Below are 19572 nucleotides of genomic sequence, written 5' to 3'. Positions count from 1 at the left end.
TTGTTGGAATAAATTAATAGCCTCCAAGGTGACTCTTGTTCTGAGAGCTTCAACAAATCAATCACTTGGATAAATCAATCCTCACATATTTATTTTAAAACTCGATTTTACAGTTTTATGTCATTAGTTTCACTCCGGAAACTGGATTCTAAGTGTTTTAGACATTCCCTTTTTTGAACGTCTCTCATAGCACTCATTTTATTATTCTTCTTAGTTTGCACACCTGTCTTTTTAAAAAAATTTTTGTTTTTTTAATTTTATTTTTGAGAGAGAGAGAGAGAGAGAGAGAGAGAGAGAGAGAGTGAGGGAGGGAGGGGCAGAGAGAGGGAGACACAGAATCCGAAGCAGGCTGCAGGCTCTGAGCTGTCAGCACAGAGCCTGATGAGGAGCTCTAACCCATGAACTGTGAGATCATGACCTGAGCCGAAGTCAGACGTTTAATCCAGAGCCACCCAAGCGCCCCACACACCTGTCTTCTTTTGTAAGACTGGACGCTCCTTGAAAGCAAGGGCTGAACTTTATATACCAGCACCCACCTCAGTGCACCGCAGAGTAGGCACTCGATCATATGTGTTGCATGCATGAACTGAATGAATGGATGACTGAATGAATGAATGAATTGCTTAGATCGTTGTTGTCCTATAGATTAGGATCGATCTTAAACTGTTAAAATATCTGAATAAGGCTGCACTTATACCCAGATTGAAGCCTCTTTTGCCCAGAAATATCTGTTCTAATACACTTTTCACCAATTTAAAGGCTGCCCGACATTACTTCGTTGTGACATTTGCTAATAAATACATTAGCACAGTGTATATCCCCTTAGAAGCAGTTCATGAAACTTTGCTGAGTGAATAAGGACCGAGTGAATGCATCCAATAAAAACCGCTTTTAATTCAATGAAAACACTGTTTTTAATTATAAAAGAAACCTTCCAGATTTCTAGTCCATTCCTGGAGTGATTACTGATGGTTTGTCTCAATTCAGCTACTTTAAAAAAAAAAAATCTTTGTCAATTTTTGTGAATTCGAGTTTCTATTTCCTTCGGGAAACATTTAATATTTGAGATCTGCCTAAGGTTTGTTTGCACTGACACTTATTTTACTATGAACACTCTTCATCTTGTACTGAGTTGAATAACAAATGTTTAGCCTCTTCTGTTATTAAGGAACATTTTTTTCTTTTCTGGAAGATCGGTTATCAAATTGTTTCTATTCTCCAAATACTTCATAGACCTGTTCCTCAAAAAGCTCTTCTTGAGAAAGTAGCTGTGAAAACCACAATTCTTATTGTAATTTGGTAAGTTACAAGGCAAATCTACCACCTGCAAAGCATGATGGAAATATCACACACACACACACACACACACACACACACACACACACGGTCACAAATTTAATCAATTCCATGTTGAATGCTAAGAAAAGTTTTAATTGCACAGAGTACCCAACATATCAAATATAAATGAAGGGACAATCAGGAGCGCTATCAAAATGTATAATACAGGAAGTTGTTTAAAAAGAATATAAAAATTATACTAAGGACCCATAAATCTTCCTTTTTATAAGCATATGTAGCGATTCCTTCAATGCAGGTTTTATATGTAAATAGGAATTTTTTTCTTTTTGAAGAACTCCATTGTAGCTATGAGATGAAAAATGTACTGATGTAACAATGTATTATGGTAATGTTATAGCTTCCTTCTTTTTTGCTTTTAGTGTTAGGATTGCTAAAAGCTTATTTAAAACACCCAACTGACATAACCCGCTTTCACCAGAGGACACTGCCAAGTACGTTATCCTTCCCCCGTCACTATTTGGTCCCGCGTTACCCGGCCTCTTTCTACACAGGTCATTTTGAGGAGAGAGAGAGGCCAAGGGAGCTCAAGTTTCAGGCAGCGGGTGGCAGGTTACCGTCCTCTCGACCTGGCCAATCCTCCAGTGACCCCTCCCCAGAATGTTTCTCCTAAGGATGGGAAACATACTTGTCTTCCAGTGAAAGGTGTCCTAGGCTTTTTGTCCAGCCACATTTGCAAGAAAATAGCACTGCTAACCATCCACTTGCTGGGGTTGGGTTCAGACGAGGAGGAGATCCCGAGCAGAGGACCGCTGATGTATGCAGTATCCACAGTCAACGCCCAAGTCAGACTGGCCCCTCAAAGGCTGCCTGGGGAGCTCCCAGGATGCTGGGGTTCTAAGCAAAGCATTCAGGGTGCGCCCTCTGCCTCTTTGGAGAAGTGTTCAAAGGGGAAGATACCCCTCTGGGCCACTGGGCCAAAGCCCGCCCTTCCTGGAGTCAGCTGCATCGGGCTGGCCAGGGCATCCCCAGGGAAACAGAAGACAGGAGCCTCCCGTGGGAGCACAGGGACGGACAAGCAGGGGGAAGTGCCCGCCTCCCACCACCTCTTGCCTCCCCCCCAGCCTTCTGTCTTGGCACAGGCCTGGCAGGTAGCAGGGACCACAAAGTGTTCAATCCAATCAGATAAATTGATTGGGTGTCTCTTCCGATTCCAGAACACTTGGAAATGGCAATTCTGCCAAAAGAACCTCCGTCAGAGATGATCTGGGTGACAGACTGCAGTTGAAAACGTCATCTATTGAACCTGAGAAAAGTAACAAGGCACGTTATTATCGTCACTGGAAAAACAAAGCCCAAAACCCAACAGTGCCTTAAAACTCATACAACATACAATGTAACAATTTCAATAATTAATAGAGAACCTTGACTTCCTCAGAAGAACTCAAAAACCCAAGCAGCTTTTTATGGTTGTTTGTCTACCAGTAGGATATGGATCATTCGCTTTTCCAAGGGCCGGAGCAGATGTGCAGAGTTTTCCCACTTGTGACAAAAGGCCCCCAGTTGGCGAATAGATGCCCAGGACAAAGGTCAGTTTTTGCAAAGGCGAGAAGGGGATGGCACTAGGTTGATTCACCAGGGCAGAGCCAGTAGAGGCCAGGCTGGCCTGCCTGCAGGGGGTTGCAGGCAGCTGATGCATCTCTGGCTGTGTGACCTGCGACCTGCGGTGCATAATGATGGCTCAGGCCTCAGGCGGGGCTCCAAGAGTCCCTCCCCACAGCTCTGTCCTGGAAGTGGCCCCAGCTTGACTCCTAGTCAACTTGCAAGGAGGCACTGGCCAACTTCACAAGCCCCTTGGTGTCCCCTGGATGGCAATGGTCATCCCAGGCAGCCGCACTCACGGGCGCCAAGGCCAGCGGGTGGGGCTGGAGAGATGTCACAGGAGGGACCAGGCACCTGGGACTGCAGCCACCACTGGGCAAGTTAATCCTTCCCCCCAAGAATCCGTGTATGATTCCCCACAGGGCTGCAATGGAGCGAAGCACAAAGTGATTTTGTAAGGAACACCCAGATAGAGAAAGCTAAAGCAATGTGGAGGGAGGGAGGGAGTTAGGGGGAGAAAGAGAGGGAAAGGGAGAAAGGTGGGGGAGGAGAAAGGGAGGAGGAAGAGGGAGAGAGAGATCAGGGCTGGGGGAAGCAAGGAAAGAGGAAGGAGGAGGAGGAGAGTGAGAGAGAGAGAGAGAGAGAGAACACGCGCGTGCACACACACACACACACACACACACACGCACACACGGGAGGGGAGGGGCTATCTCCAAGACAAGAAATCCTCAGAAGTAAGCATTTTTGCTATAAACATCGGAAGAAAGCAACCCTCGTTAAACATAATTGAGACTCTTGTTTTTTTATATCTGAGTATTTTTTAAACTGCAGGTTCATAGAGATTGGTGTTTTTTCGTGTGTTTGTGTTCGGGCTCTTTCTTCTTGCAATTAGCAGCAAGAGTCCTGGTTCGAGGAAGTTGCCTTCGGGCCCAGACTCACGTGGGACAGGAGAATGGGCTCAGCGGAAGACAAACCCAGAGGAGACTGGACAGATGTCCTCTGCCTGAGCCACAACCAGACTGAAAAGTCGCACCAGCTCCTGAGGGGGAAGCACTGGATACTAGGATCTAGAGTAAAATCTGGTAGGCGAAGCCTTCTCCAAAGCTATTCTTTCGTGGTCTTACAAACCCTTTCAAAAGTTTTTAAAGATACGTATCGCCCATGGTTAGTCTTCCCCCAGCTGCTCCTGGTTGTTAACATTCTGTTGCCTTGAATATGCACATCAGGAAAGCATCACGCTTTCATAACATTTAAATTGTTGTTAATATTTAAATGAGCAGTAAGATGGACTTACATGAACAATGTATTTAAAAATTGTATTCTGGGCATGCTGCACACTATAACAGCTACATCAGAAAACGTTAAGGGGCCTAAAAAGAAGAGTCACCGCATTTTTTTCTTGGTAGTAAACATTTCTCACTTCTTACTTTCTGAAGTCCGTGATGTTATATTTCCCTTTTATCAAGAGGCCGTTTTCTTTCTTCCTTTTTTTAAATGTTTATTTATCTTTTGAGAGAGAGAGAGACAGAGACAATGCACAAGGGAGAAGGGGCAGAGAGGGAGACACAGAATTCAAAGCAGGCTCCAGGCTCCGAGCTGTCAGCACAGAGCCCAACGCGGGGCTTGAACCCATGAACCAGGAGATCATGACCTGAGCCGAAGTCCGACTATTAACCGACTCAGCTGCCCAAGAGCCCCGAGGCCTTTTTTTTTTTCAATTAATTGTCCACTCCCATGATATTATTCTACCCTCTTATTTACCTTCCTCAGGTACTTGAGAATTTGTAACATACCTCTGGAAGTTACACTGAATTTTCGGTCAGAGAAACTGCTCCTTCGGATTAAAGGTTCACTCATTTTTTCCAGAAATAATTTAATTGTCTCCTTCTTTTCTGGACTTGTGCTTGACAAATTCAGAACTTTTCCTTCTACCTTTACAGTAGAATTGCTGAGCCCAAACCAATAGAAGAAATCAAATAATGCATCAGCTTTGAATTCATACGCAAAGCTCAAATGTTCTCCATTAACCACCTTATTTCCTGGAGGGAAAAAATTTTGTACCACCTCTTGAAAATCAAACTGAAAGAGAGAGAGAAGCGTTTAATTAATGTCATGGCTATAATGTTATATTACAGAACCGTATATTACTATAGAATTCTATTATTGAACTAACGACTGCCCAAATATCCAAAATATCACTTATCTTCTTTCTTTTTCATTCTGACATATTTTTCAACCGTTGACTTTTGTTTTTTAAAACAGACCTTCGCACTTATACCTTATCCATCTGAAGCCCTTGAACCACTTGGTCACATTGACCTTTACTGTTACCCCGTTTCTAATTGGTTGCTCGAAACCAAGCTCATTTTATTGGTAGTGATAATGAAACCACAGAAAACGTATGGGTCTGGTTATAACTCAGCTCTAGGGACTCAGCCTCGCATGAAATGCCACCGACCCCTCTCTATGTGGTTAGCAGCCCTGGAATCCGACTGACGCAAGCTTACCTGAAGCCGGTAGCTTTCCCCGATCACTGAGGAAATGACCATGTCCATTCCATGCTCTATCTGTCTTCTTATCTTGGGGTGCCTTGTGTTCACGAGAAACGCGTACGTTCTTTCTAGGAATTAGGAGGCACGATTCAGATTGAGGTGCGCACGTGCGACATCAACATACTTCTCAGCATTTGATAAAGCAGTCACTCCCACCTTATTTGGAGACTTTGTTCATTTATAGCCTCCTCTGCAGCTCCCTCAGACCCTCACTGTAAGGCCTAACCAGATTTCTAGAAATGTTATCCCTGAGAACCTTGGGGATGCAAAGGAAGCTCTGGGCAACTGTAAAAGCCAGTTAGAAAAATCAGCTCCAAGTCTACTCTGTCACCCTTGTCTCAAAAAAATAAAAAATACAAAAAATAAGTCCCCTTCCCCGATTATCATGGATGAGAACTGACTCCCACTGTGTGCGTCCGGCATGGGGAGCTCATGTCACTAGGAAGAAAATCCCTCCCACTGTTTAAATAATACGATGTCTCTGCCCCCGGCAGGTGTATCCTTGGTGGTGTGGTGCTGGTTTGTTTTGGGGTTGTTTCTTTCTTTCTTTCTTTCTTTCTTTCTTTCTTTCTTTCTTTCTTTCTTAATTTCTTTCTTTCTTTTTTTAATTCCTTATGTCCACTTCTGCCCAATCCTACACAAGCTAAACAAAGAGAAAGTTGTTTCTTCATTAGCAAATTTGAAATATTATGAACCAACGATCTCGTAACTTTTCCAGTCCCCAGAATCAAGCTCCTCGGCCTTAACAGTCAACTGTTGTTTTCTAGACAGACACGTTACATGGATTCCCACTCTCTGTTAAAGGCCACGGACCAGCCATTATGTGGGTTTGAGAACTGAGTATTTTGCATTGGCTTTGGGAGTCAAACCTACGGTCCCTCAATAATTAGTCTTACATCCCTCAGGAATATCATTTGAGCTAACTTTTGCACTAACTTTGTTCATCTTATATTTTTTTTTTTACCCCTGTTTCCTTTCTCCCAAATTGCCATCTTGGGGGGCACTTTAAAAATATAAATGACCTTATATCCTCTTTGAGACAAGAGATAAAGAAAGCAAGCAAGCTATTGGAGACTTTGAACTAACTTTCACACAAACCAAACTAAGATCTTTAGGTTCGTTAGATGCTAAGGGCTACCGCACTCCACAGTCGTGCTGGCTGGGCAGGTTGCGCACTGCACAACTCTAGAGGGTGCCATTCACATTCATAGACATTGTCTATTTGTACAGTTATTATGACAAACTTCTGGAAAGGATTAGTAAATGATGTTGAGTTACTGGTGGCTTTTTCTAGTTTGCACAAAAGTGCAGCTTAGCACCAAGGTTAGACGTGTTACCTTACTTATAACTTTCACAATTTAAACTTGACCATCTCAAGCTTCTGTATCACAGCAGCTCTTTTTTCATGGCTTTCCTTACAATCGCACAGCACTGGGTTTCTGTACCTCCTTCCAGGATAGTTGTCACACAACCGTATACCTTTTACAGGCCACCCGCACATTTCCTGCACCACTCCCTGCTACTTTCGTTAAAATGTAAAAATGGAGAGGTCTCTTATTCTTTCTTAAGATTCCTCCTGAGAGATCGACGCAGGAGGCGTACTTGATATGTCTGTGAATTACATTCCCGGAGAACTCTCCAGCTTTCTGGTCATCATCAAGCCAAATAACATCAGGGGCTCAGATGCTCTAACAAGCACTACTTGCTACCTTGTGTTCCGTTCCCAGCCCCTCCTGCCGAGAGAGCATTGTGGCTGGATTGTCAAGCGAGCGGAGAATCTGAATGATTCTGAAGGAAATGAACAGAGCAGCAGCTCCACGAATCTGAATGAGAATGAATGTTTGAGAGAGTCTATCTGGAATTTGCAGATCACTTCTTATTACTCTGGGCTCCTTTTAAGAACGCTATTGAGAAGTAGGATTAAGAAATTCTGCCTCTATCACCGAGCATTATGCCCATGGCTTTCCCCACAGAACACTGTGCAGGAAGCAGGGAAGATGGAGATATTTTCCTATCGGAACGGGAAGTTAATGGAGTTGTTATCAGTAAATCTGATTGCTTGGAAGAAACGGCAAAGAGATATCCCTCCAGTTGAGATTTGAAGGCCACAGCATGAAACATAAAAGCCTCTACAACAGCTCTTTATCTTAGTTTTCTTATCTGTTAAGTGGGTATAAGCACCTCATAGGTAGGATGACTATACATCCTAGTCCCCCTGGGTTAGACCTTAATCCCAGCATAATTATTAACAGGACCTACTTTCATGCTCGAAAACGTTCCCATTTGCATGAAAGTCGTATGGGGCTATTGCATCCATCAAGGACATGAGCCTATGCCTCACGCACGTGAGTGTCTGGAATGTGGCAGACAGTATTATATATCATCAGCAGCGTTCCAGTCATTTTTGCAACCCTCGTAGACTCAGAACCTGATAGCACTTCCTGCCTAGACAGGAAGTACAAGACAAAAGCCCAGAGACAGATGGCTTCTGCCCTAGGATCATGTAGAGGTTCTGCAGGCTGGTGCTGTGCTTCAGATGGTCTAACGCACCAGGCTCCTTGCCCCCAGCGTTGTCACAAGCTGACATCTACCTTGCCTACTCCGTGAACAACTTGTACCTCATTAGCATGCCACAGTCCACAGCCCCAGGAAGCAGCATCAAACCCAAAATATTTATATACCTACCTTTTGAGGTGTCTTTTTTGGTCTGTACATTAACAAAGAACAGCATTGGCTTGCTCAGTATAGTTTCCCTGTAGTCTTTATAATCGCAGTAGTTGGTCAGTTCCACATACCTACGAAAAAAGCAGAGATAATTGCGAACGTAATATACCCTTCCATCTAGGTCAGGAAGGGGATGTTCTGGACGGGCGCCTGCCACATCCACAGAACTTGTGAGGGAAATAGCCTAACGTGTGCCCTCTGGAGGCAGTCATCTTTTGTACGATATAAATAAATCTCCTCCCTAGTCAGCTGAGACATCAGGACACAACCTGAAGGCAGCCCTGGTCTTTGGCGTGGCCTGGCACCAATCCTGGGCTCTCAGAGGCAGCCTTTGCTATGTGATGGCCAACACCATCTATCTTTTGGGCTCTTAAGAGTTCACTGGAAGCTAGAAGTGCTCTGTCTCTCCGGATTGAGAATGAATTACAATTAGGGGATTAGCTAATTAGTGGGATAAGCTAGGGTGGGTCTGAAATTTCCCTCTTCTCCTCCTCCTGTCTTGCCTTCTCTGATCCCTAGATCCCAGCCGCCCTATAGATTATGCAATCAACCAAGAGTCATATGAACTAATTCATGTGTCCCCGATCCTGAGCTTTGTGCAATGAAGAAAAAAAAAAAAAAATACCACTAATGTTGGACTTTTGCCCATGACCCTATTCAGACTAGCCTCTTTGATTTTCATTCACTACCCCAGCCTGGGAAGTTCTTCTTCACACGTTGACTCGGTCATCCAGGATGTCAGCTTTCTCCCCCTATTCTACAGATTTTCCAGGTAGTTTCTATGTTTCTACCTGTATTGTTGATCGAAAGACGGATCGAAGCGCAAATTGGCTTCCCTCAAGACGATGGCTAATTTTCTATCCATACCTCAGCTCAGACGCCACATGGGCACAGGCAGGCTGAATGGCATCCAACAGGCTGGAGGATGTGTCTGCCACCGTCCCTCTTCAACACAGAACTGGTTCCCCATTGACCGGCCCAGCTGTGTGCACGTGCATGGAATGAATGGCCGCCCTGCCTGACAGCACAGGCTGATTTTGCTATGCTGTGATGTGTTTGCTTCCTACATCTAGTCGCTGGCAGAGACAGCTCGAGTGTTCTTTCTGGCTTGTTGTCCGTCCAGTGCCTGATGTGAAAATCACAGCCTTGGAGAGAGCCCCACTGCAGGGAGCTGTGACCACCCAGCCCTATTAGCCTCCCGCCCCACCCCACTTCCCATAACCCGCTTAGGGGGGCCAGCGCACGAGACCCAGACCTGGGCATGGGTTGGGAACACGTGGGAGAATATGTACCCCCAAGGCAGAAAAACACAGCTTTGGCTTGTCTGTCTCCCAGCTTGGTTTCTTAGAAATCTGTATCATTCTCTCTTTTCTGGGCATTGTCAAACCTGATTTCGAGAGCTTTTAAAACCTGACCCCTGATGGAGTCTCTAAAATGCTTCCTGCCTTGTATTTCATCAGGCTTTTAATGTAGTCTCTGCTTCCCACTCCAGGGACACTGGCTGGTCAGGGGGCTTGTCCAGGGGTGGGGAAGGGGCAACAGGGCTGGTGTATTCCGGGGAAGGGAAGCGGGGACAGGTGTTGACATTCAGGGGTGGGGTGGGGAGGGCAGGAGTAGGGGGGAAGGGGTGGGGGGCCAGGGGGAATAACAAGGGAACAGACTGCGGAAGATAATGCAGCCCAGGGATTTTGTATGGTTCTACCGTCATCCCTGCCTGCCCTTACCCTCACCTGAGCAGCACAGTGCCCAGTGAGAATGGGGAAAGGGGAGGCGGGGGACTGAGGGGGAGTGGCCCTTGTGTCCCATAATCAGCAAGGAGAGAATGTTCCTGTTCCTTTTTGTCCCAATTGGCCAACTGCCAAAAGGCACTGAAGAAAGGAAGCAGAAGAGGAGGGAGAAAGGGAACCGTAATTTGCCGAGTTCATTTGCTCTCATTCATTCATTCAACAGCATTCACTGGGCGCCTACTGGGTGCTGGGCACCAGGCAGGCATCGCACGTGCCTTATCACACCTGAGGGGCTCAGGGCCTGCGAGGTGGGGCTGGGATAGAGGGTGGCAGTATTTGGGTGCCCTCCCAGCCCCTCTGCCATCATCTCTTAACTGTCCAGGACCCAGGACGACCACGCAAGAGTGGCCTGGGACAGGCTGTGTAAGGTCTGTAGTCGTAGGGGGCGTGGGGGGAGGAGCAGAGGAAGAAGAAAGGAAGAAAACTCTTATCTGTCGTCGTGGAAAGGAAAGGACAAGTCCAATTGGAGTAAACATCAACAAGGCAGATGCGTGAAGCTGGGGCAGAGTCGGATGTCACTTGTGACCCATCCAAGGCAGATTTTCATATTCTCCTGCCTTGTTTGCCATGGAGCTAATTTACAGTCACTTAAGCATTTCATCTTTTTCTCAAGGTGACTCCTCTGCTCTCTCAATATCCGTGGTCTGAGTGTCGTTCTCTAGGGCGTGAGCACAGCATTTGTGTACAACGCGTCTGGAAAATCTGCCGTCCCGATTACTATTCTGATGTTGCACGTTAACAGTGCAACACTCACCTCTGTGCGAGGCCCATCAACATCCAGTCGAAGGGACCCTCGATTTTATTCCGATGAATCCGCAGCGTATAGGAAAAAGATGAAAATCTCAACCTAGAAATGATCACTGGTTGGGAACATAATCAGTTTTCCCCCGAATTCTCTGGAAGGTTTTTTTGGAATGCGAGGGGGCTCAAAGAGCTGTTGTCTGTCATGATCAGAGAAGGGGGACCGGGCAGGGAGTGGTGGGGGCTTCCGGATAGTCGCACGCTCACTGAGTTTAATGCATAACCTATACATGTGTCATCCTTCCTGGAGTCTGAATTTCATAAGATGCCCTGAATAATAAAACTATGCTCAACATAATTTAATTTTCCTTTGATGATTTAGAGGTACTTTTAGGATCTTAACGGGGCTGTAAACATCACCACAGAGCATGTCAGTTATCACTATGCCACAGATGTGTGAAAATGCTGCTATTTATATGAAAGCTCTGTAACAGAATTTACAGACAAGAGATTGTAGCAAGATCCCTGCTTAATGAACTCTCTATTTAAACCAGGTCACAAATAAGAAATACCTCCTTAATTCATCATTCCCAGCCTCCCAGGTACGGTACAATTGTTAAACACCTTGAAATTCCAGAGAAATTAATAAATGTGAGCACTCCTTTGGAATTCACTGTTAGAAAACTTGGATATGTAAGCCACTAAAATACAAAAAGATTGAGGACCTGGCTGTGAACTCTCACAGGTATTTAAGTATCTGGCATTCAGTCACTGGCTTTATTTTAAGATGAGCCTTACCAGACTACATTAGGGAATAGTGATTTCATCTTTAATCGTGCATATTTCTGAATTACTAATGCAAATGTTGCTTCTTGTGTACTGGATGCTTGTTGTATTAGCTGAAATTATTAAGGATGAAAAGCAAATGGTTTAAGATAGCTCTCTTTAAACTCTTATTTCTTCATGGCTTTTACCCTGGCCCCAAAATGCTTCTAGGCTGAAACTTTCTATGCCTGGCTTCAGTCCAAACATTGAAAGGCAGACCAATGTGACGGCCTTTCGAATGCACAGTGATTCGAAATGAGAAGATCGAAGTCATGCCCTAATTGACAGGCAGTGTGAACTCCGCTGCAGAGCCACATCTCACTGTGACCTTGGGTGAGTTACTTAACCCATCTGAGCCTGTGCCCTCATCTATAAAAGGGATATAACAGTATTTCTTTCTGGGCGAGGACTCAATGCAGTGCAAGTGACATAGGTGTATGCATTTGGGCCCATAATAGATGCTCAACAAACACTGTCAGTATCTTTAATCTGAGCCAACTCTGCTGGCCAAAGGGTGAAGTTCTATAAACTTGTGCCACACAATCAAGGCTGTGTTCATTTGAGTGACCGGGAAAAAGGACAACGCAAGCATCTGAGAAACAAGTGAGCAAGAGTTTCTCCTTCTTTGCTCCAATTTCTTTCCTCGGTTTTTCAGTCTGGAAGCTAAAGCTAAAGTTTAATGAAGGCAATGCCAGAAAGATGAGACCAAGAAAGAACACTGTATTTTTGCTCCTAGCAAACCAGGAGTGGCCGAAAGATCACTCCCCTCTGAGCTGCCTACCTTTCTCTGGGGATTCCTTCAGGCGTTACATCATTTCTAGCACAATCTGAAAAGCTGCCCCAAGTTTCCCTTGGCTCCAGCAAATGAGTGCTCAAAGGCGAATAAGAACTCAACCCTATGGCTTTTCCATCTGAGGAGAGGTGGGGGGGGTGTGCATGTGTGTCCCTGCATGTGTTCATTTAAACAATTATGGAGTGGAGCACAGACAAAGAGGAACACATATTGAAAACAGGCCTTGTGTAGAAGTCCCAGAAGTTGCTTATAGCTTTCATAATCCTTTGCTACGGCACTAAGCTCAAGCGTTCTGCCCTTGGGAGCAAGCAGGATGGCCCTGCCGTGTTTCCAGTGTTAACTTGACAGCTTTATGTGAGGCCTCAGCCTAAGCTGTCAGACAGCTTCTTCTCTTTCACTTTCTCCCCTCCTTCTGCCCCAACTCTAGGGAAATTAAGCAATGGCTTCAGATTTATCACTCCGCTGTCTGCTGATTCGAATCAAGGATGCACATGTTCATCTACTCATTCATTCATTCATTCATTCATTCCTGATGCTCAGCTCACGCGAAGCGCTGTCATGGCACAGAGAATGACGCATTCGTACGTCCATTTATTCGTGCAACAAATACGTACTGAGCGCATGCACTGCGCGGCGGGGGCACAAAGAAGCAAAAGGAAATAGTCTGGCTCGCAAGAAGCATCTAGTCTACTAGGAAGGCATAAGAAAATGCACCACTTCGATATCAAACGATAGACAGGTAAAGCCGTGTTGCTTAAAGCATGACCGCTGGACCATCAGCACCGGCATCACCTACGAGCTAATAAAACTGCAGAGTCCTAGGCTCCTCCCCAGTTTTGTTCAACCTAAACAACGGTGTTTTAATAAGATCCCCAGGAGGCCTGTAGGTTTATTACAGTTTGAGAAGCACCGGATCGAAGACATGGTCCCTGCCATCGAGAGGCTCACAAACGAATGTGATGACTCAAACACGCAAATGCCAGAGAAATGCATAGCTCTCTGCCTTCGTGTGTCCAACCTCCACTGGCTTACGTTCTAGGTATTTAAATAAGAAAGAGCAAAGCAGGAGGGGTCTGGAGTTAGAACCGTGGACTGAGCTGAGACAGACGAGAGGGACCAGACGTGCCACCACTGGGTGGGCCAGAGCAGCAGGGAGGTGTCCCCAGCAGGAATCACAGGTTAGCCAAGCCTTGGGGACTGTGGGGTGGCTGTGCTCAGGCCTGCAGGCAGGCGTCTGGCAAGGACCAGGTGAGCTGAGAGCAGGAAGCAGCCCGGAGTGTGGCTGGAAGCCCACAGCAAGGCTCCTGAGGAAGGCAGGCAGCAATGGCACGAAGCTTTTGAATCATCAGATCTGGGGTTGATTTCTGTCTCGGCGACCTCAGCAAGGTTATTTTAGCTTCGCTGAGATTAATTTCCTCACCTGTAAACCCTGGCTAACCAAAAGGACCCCCATGAGGCGGCTAACAGATTAAATACTGCGTGTGAGGCACTTGGCTCACGGGGCTGCAAGCATTTGTCAAGTGGTCAATATGTCACCATATCCGATGTCACCATATCCGAGACTCAGACACGGGGACCAAGGCTGAGGACCCACACTGACTGACAGGGGCTGCAATGCTGCAATCGCGTCTATGCCTCCGCCTCCCGTCCGGGGTTCCCCCAGGGAGGTGGGCCCGGGGCCAGCAGACAGAGCCCAACGCTTCCCACGGCAGGCGGAGGTGAGACTTGCCCCTGAAAATCTACCTAGGCTCCAGCCCTGACTCCACCCTCACCTCACCCACCTGTCTCCCCGCTGCCCCCTGCACCCTCTGCCCCCCACCCCCCACCCCCGGTCGCTGACCTCGAGGTGGGTGTGACTGTCACCATCTAACAGCTGGTCTCATATGGGCGCATATGGTCTCATATGCGTCTCTGCTTTTAGTGGCTTCCTCAAGGCCGCTGGGTTTACCTTCTCTTCTAGGCTGATTATCTACAGTGCGTCCTGTCTGATAGAAGTCCAGTTACTTCCTTGTGGATTCGGGAGACCTCTGGGAAAGCTGCTGCCGTCTACAGCAAGCCAGAATTATTCTGGCTTCCAGGCAGCTGGCTGAGAGCGGAGGCTGACAGTTAGACAATGCTGCACAGGAGCCCCCGTGCCACGACTCACCAGCACCTTACTTAGGCAGGTTATTTAATCTCTGCGTCCTAATTTCCTCATCTGTAAAAAAAGGGAAATACCAACAGAGCTGACTTTGAAGTCTCTTGCGAGGTAACGGCTGTAAAATACTTTGTACCATTCCTGGTACTCAAGTAAACATGAGCAGCCGCCCGTAATTATTGTCATACTTATTTTTATCACCCAAATAGCCTCTTTGATGCTAAGGAATCTCCGAAAAGGAGGCTGGAGCTCCTATTTGCACACCACTACATCTCACTAAGGGGCTGCATCTAATTACAGGAAAAACGTGTGTGCATGTGTGTGTGTGTGTATGTGTGTGTGCGTGCGAGTTAATGGTTACTTTCACCTGGAATCCTGAGCAGGTTGTGTGTATAATACAGCTAGAAATTCTGAGCTTGAAAGAAAAAAATAACAGGAAAGAGCTTGCCATGCATCTCCCAAAATTAGGACAAATTTTTAAATAAGGCTCTCAGGAGTTCTGCAGCCCTGGTGGCCATCCCTCAACCTCCCCTTCACCCCGAGTTCCCTTCGGCTTATTTAGTAGGCATAGATTTGGAAAAACGTTCAAGTATCAAAAAACACACCCCAGTAAGTTGGGCCACCAAATCATCCTCTTGTCTGAATGAGTGACTCATATGAACGTCAGGGTCAGTAGCCCTAAGCGTTTTCGTAAAAGACACAGCACACGTTTCCGAGGCCTCAACAAGGAAATCCTGCTTACGCTGTAAGCCGACCCACACCAAAAATAGTTGCTGAATGACAAAAATAACTGAATTCATTGATAGAGCAAGGATCCTTAACTTGGATCCAAGTAGCTCATAAATTACCTGGATGGTCAGCAATGTTAGTGTATATATACACATCTGGGGAGATGGTCTACACAAATTCTCGAAAACCCAATAGTCTGAAATGATTCATAACTGTCTCTTGGCTTTTTCGTTTCCTGGCCATTTTGGGGGCCATCCTGCATATGAGGGAGGAATATGGTGGCCGCAGGAAAGATGAAAAAGTTGTTGGATTCCATCAACTCTAGGTCTTAACTGGTCATGAAAAGGAGGAAGTATGTGCTGGGGTATAAGCCTACTGTGAAGATGGCTGACAAAGCAAAGTCAGACTGGTCATCCTCGCCAGCAAGAAGTCTGACATAGAGCACTGTACCACACTGGCCAAGGCCGCTGTCCAACACGACAGTGGCAATAATGTTGACTTGGGTATGCCATGCAGATAATAAATAATGCACGCTAGCTCTCATTGATCCAGATGAGTCTGTGATCTTTAGAATTGTGCTGTAATGGGCTGTTTAAAAGTAAATCATGCTGTTTGTCTTTAGTAAAATGGGCCAAAGCTTACGGAAGGAAGGAGGAAGGAAGGAAGGAAGGAAGGAAGGAAGGAAGGAAGGAAGGAAGGGAGGGAGGAAGGAAGGGAGGAAGGAAGGAAGGAAGAGAAGGGAGAGATGGATGGAGGAAATGAATCACTGCTTTGGAGTGGTAAATATTCTGAGAGAGGAAGCTCTATGCTATCCCCAAAACCAAAGACAACCGGGTAAATTTGGCAGATCTGAGGAGACAACTTCGGATGTCTCCATTCGGACTATCTGCCCACTTTGTAGTCTATGAAGACAAAACTTCTCACTGCTGCCCACAACTCAGTCTTCCCTCCCTTTCTAGAAGGCTATCTCCATCCAGATCAGGTTCATCCTTCAGGACCGCACACCCGCCTATAAAAGCCTATCTCCCCTGCCATAGTATGTCCCCTGAGAGGAAGACAGATTGTTCATTCTCTCACCCAGATTATTCTCAGATGCTCCTTAGTATTTCCCAGGGTTCAAAGGCCCTCACTCAACTGCTTTGACAATGAGAACCCTGTAGTTGCATCCTGATGGCACTCTGGTCTGTGTCACCTGGCCATTGTTTACTTTGGACTCTATACTCCAGGGGAGCACTGCCCTTTAAGAGTCTTTTGTGTGGGAGGTGCTCAAAGCAAGAGTGCACACTTCGACATCGTTTTAAATTTTGCCACACTGTTTGCTAAGACTGAGGAAGCTGGCTATGTCAAAATGCTAACCTCTAGCTTCAATTAATTCTGGACATTTTAATGTTTCATACTCTATTCTCAGATACAATGGTTACCTTTTTTAAAATAATCTTTGTAAATATAATTTCTAACTCAGTTCCTCCCATAGTCCCCTGCATATGGGTGGGAATTCTCCATTCATCAGAAAGAGAGATTTTTTTTTTTTTTGGTGCAAAAAGAAAGGGTGAAATTCTTGCTGCAGAATGGCTTTTCAGGCATTCAAAGTCCCCACTCTCTTTGTGTGGAAAAGCAACATTTTTCCCAGCAGCTTCGAAGCCAGTATTTTAAACATCTCATTTCGTTTGCTTGCCCTTGTTGGCTCGATCCCACTTACAAGGTACCACGGTGCTCCTCTTTCCCAATAGCAAAGGCTTTGAATCTTAATAGGTGGCCAGCTTACTCATCTCTGATTCAGACTCTAGACTGCACTGCCTGCTTCCCGATACTCCGTTCCACACCGCAAATATAAGACCCCCCCCACACACACACAAGCACAGGGTGACCTCTGGAAGGCATGAAGCCATGCAGAATCAAGCATGACGCTCCCTCCTCCTTTACCCCATGATGATCAAAATCTGCTTCGGACAGACTACAGCCTTCTGGCTGCAAGTTTGCTAAGAAGCGCTTCAGACACTTTGGCCACCACAGTGAGGCATCCCGGGCCCCCCTCCACCAAGTCAGGTTTGGGCCCAGCTCTGCCCCGGGATCCTGGAAGCTCTAGGCATTGCACCGATTTTCCCAGAACCTACCTGCCCTCACCACAGCCCACTGGGCCCTCGTTTGGACTTCACAGGGCTTTGTTCCTTTCTCAGCCGCGCTTCTGTATTTTTTGAAAACCGAGGCAGGCCAAAGATGGGAAACTCTGAACTTCTGCACCTTTTCCACTGGGTCTCCTCACCGGCTAAAGCCAGTAAATACACAGAATCGAGCATCCTCTCCCCTCCCCACAAATGCAAAGCCAGGGCCTGAGTCTGTCCCCCGCAAACACCCCTGAAGGGCGTGCCTCGATTTGAGCTCATATGACCCAGTTAAGGAGCCAGAAAGGGAAAAATCACCCTCCAGTTATGCGCTCTCCACCCAGCCCTACGCCACGCGCCTGCCCTGATGCCCTCGTGGGCGGCTTCAAGTGGCAGCTGAAAAAATGTCATCACTAGGGGCGGAGAAGGCGGGGTGGGGGGGGGGATGTGCACCTCCAGGTGACGTTAGTAGGGAGGCGATCGCACAAGTGGCACGAAAGAGGGGGAGTCCTGGTGGGGACGGGGTTGGCGGCAAGCCGGGCCGGCCGGGGCTCCAGGCACCGCAGCGGGGTGGAGGCCTCTGCGGGGACCCGGCGGGGCCACCCACCTCTTGATGTAGCTGCTGAGGCGGTAGGGCTGCCCGTCGAGGCGCACGCGGCCGTCGCCGAAGACGTTGAAGCCCCCGCGCGCCGCCGCCGCCGTCGTCGCGGGCCCCCCGGGGCCGGGCACCACGAGCTGGTCGCCGCGCAGCTGGAAGGCGCCGGGCTGCAGGCGCAGCAGCTGTGCCAGCGGCAGCAGGGCCAGCTCGCAGTCGCACGTCCACAGGCTGCGCAGCTCCCCCGACGAGATGGAGGTCAGGCTCGGCCTGGCCGGCGCGCACGCCACCCCCGCCATGCCGCTGCCCGGCGGTGCCTCCCGCGCCCGGCTCCGGCGTCGGGTGCCGGCCGGCGAGCGGCGCTCTGCGGGCCCGGCGCGGAGAAAGCGGGCCCCGCGCCGCGCCGCCCTTTTATCCGCCCCGGGCGCGGCCGCCCGCCCCCTCCCGGGCCCCGGGCACGACCCCGGACGCTCCGGGCCGAGCGCGCGTCGGGTTGGAACTTGGCACACGCTCCCGGCCGCGCCTGCTCGCCGCCGGGGGTTACTCATCCCCCTCGGGTCCGCCGCTCCACACCCGCGGCCCGGCGCGCCCCCGCCTGGCCGACACGGCCGGAGGGGGGGGGGGGTGGCGACAGTCGGCCCGCGGTGCGGGTGGGGCCTGGGGGAGAGGGGAGCATCCATCCGCCCGCGGGACCCCGCGCCCCTGCGGACGGGTGGGAGGGAGGGAGGCGTGGCGCTCTCCTGGCTCTCCCGGGCTCTCACCCCGCCGGGGGTCGGGGACCCGCCGGCCCTCCGCCCTCCGCTCCCAGGTCGGGCCCCGAGTTGGAGTCAGTTACCGATCACGGCCTCCCAGCCTGTTTGCTGCCCTTTTCCCCAGCACATCATACCCTGCATCTCCGCTCCTCTCCCTGATTCCCCCCCCCCGGACCCCCACCACGTGGAAACTCCACTGATCATCATGTGATGGTCACTTTTCCACGAGGCCTTCTTGAGTCCGCCTTGGAGTTCATCGCTTTGCTTCGGCTTGCTTCTCCTGCACGCGGCCCACAGGCCTCTCGGTGCGCGGGGTAGTGGGGACGGACAGGACCTAGCAGTCCTGCGTCCGTAGTAGGCTAAGCTCTCTGAGTCCCGGAATCTATTTCTATGTTGAGTCAGTCTATAGTCAGTCAGCTATGTGCTCATTCTGTAGACATAATGAATGTGCTTGACCTGAAGTATGAAAGGACTCTCTCGTTCACTTTAATGAAACACCTGTTTCCGAAATACCCACTAGGAGCCCGACAATAGGTCAATTCTGAGCAGAAGAGGATGTGTAAGCACCAGCCCTGCCCTTGCCTAGCTGTCCGTGTGGTTACAGAGGGTAGGCAAGCATTTCAACAGCTGCGTTGCACTGAATAAAACGCGCGGCTGAGGGTAAACCTGGAGCTATGGGGGGGGGGGGGGGGCAATTCAGCCCCGTTTTGAGGAGCTGGGGAGGCTTCCTGAAGTAGGTAATTTAGAACACTAAACTGGATCTTTTTAAAAGCTGACTAGAACTTAGAGAATATTTTTAGTTTGTCTTTGTGTGCAACCCAGCATGGACCCCTGCGTAGGTTTAATCAAGTCGAACCAAGGGCCTTTCACTCACATCTCATTGCAATCCCAGAATATAAATGAACGCCATTCACTCCTTTCTCCAGACATGGGTCGT

The 19572-nt window shown here is 48.2% G+C and overlaps 1 protein-coding gene across 1 annotated transcript; it reads right to left on the bottom strand.

Annotated features, from left to right (window-relative positions):
- Positions 1-1410: 1410 nt before the first annotated feature.
- Positions 1411-18318, bottom strand: MEDAG (mesenteric estrogen dependent adipogenesis). The gene is made up of 5 exons (XM_027064634.2): positions 17896-18318; positions 8136-8245; positions 5406-5518; positions 4692-4977; positions 1411-2602 (listed from the first exon to the last, which is right to left on the bottom strand). The coding sequence occupies exons 1-5, from the start codon at positions 18180-18182 to the stop codon at positions 2478-2480; spliced, it is 921 nt and encodes a 306-aa protein (XP_026920435.1). The 5' UTR covers positions 18183-18318; the 3' UTR covers positions 1411-2477.
- Positions 18319-19572: the final 1254 nt, after the last annotated feature.

The sequence above is a fragment of the Acinonyx jubatus genome, chromosome A1, assembly GCF_027475565.1.
Source record: "Acinonyx jubatus isolate Ajub_Pintada_27869175 chromosome A1, VMU_Ajub_asm_v1.0, whole genome shotgun sequence".
Taxonomy (NCBI): domain Eukaryota; kingdom Metazoa; phylum Chordata; class Mammalia; order Carnivora; family Felidae; genus Acinonyx; species Acinonyx jubatus.
This window is presented reverse-complemented; position numbering and strand designations above follow the sequence as displayed.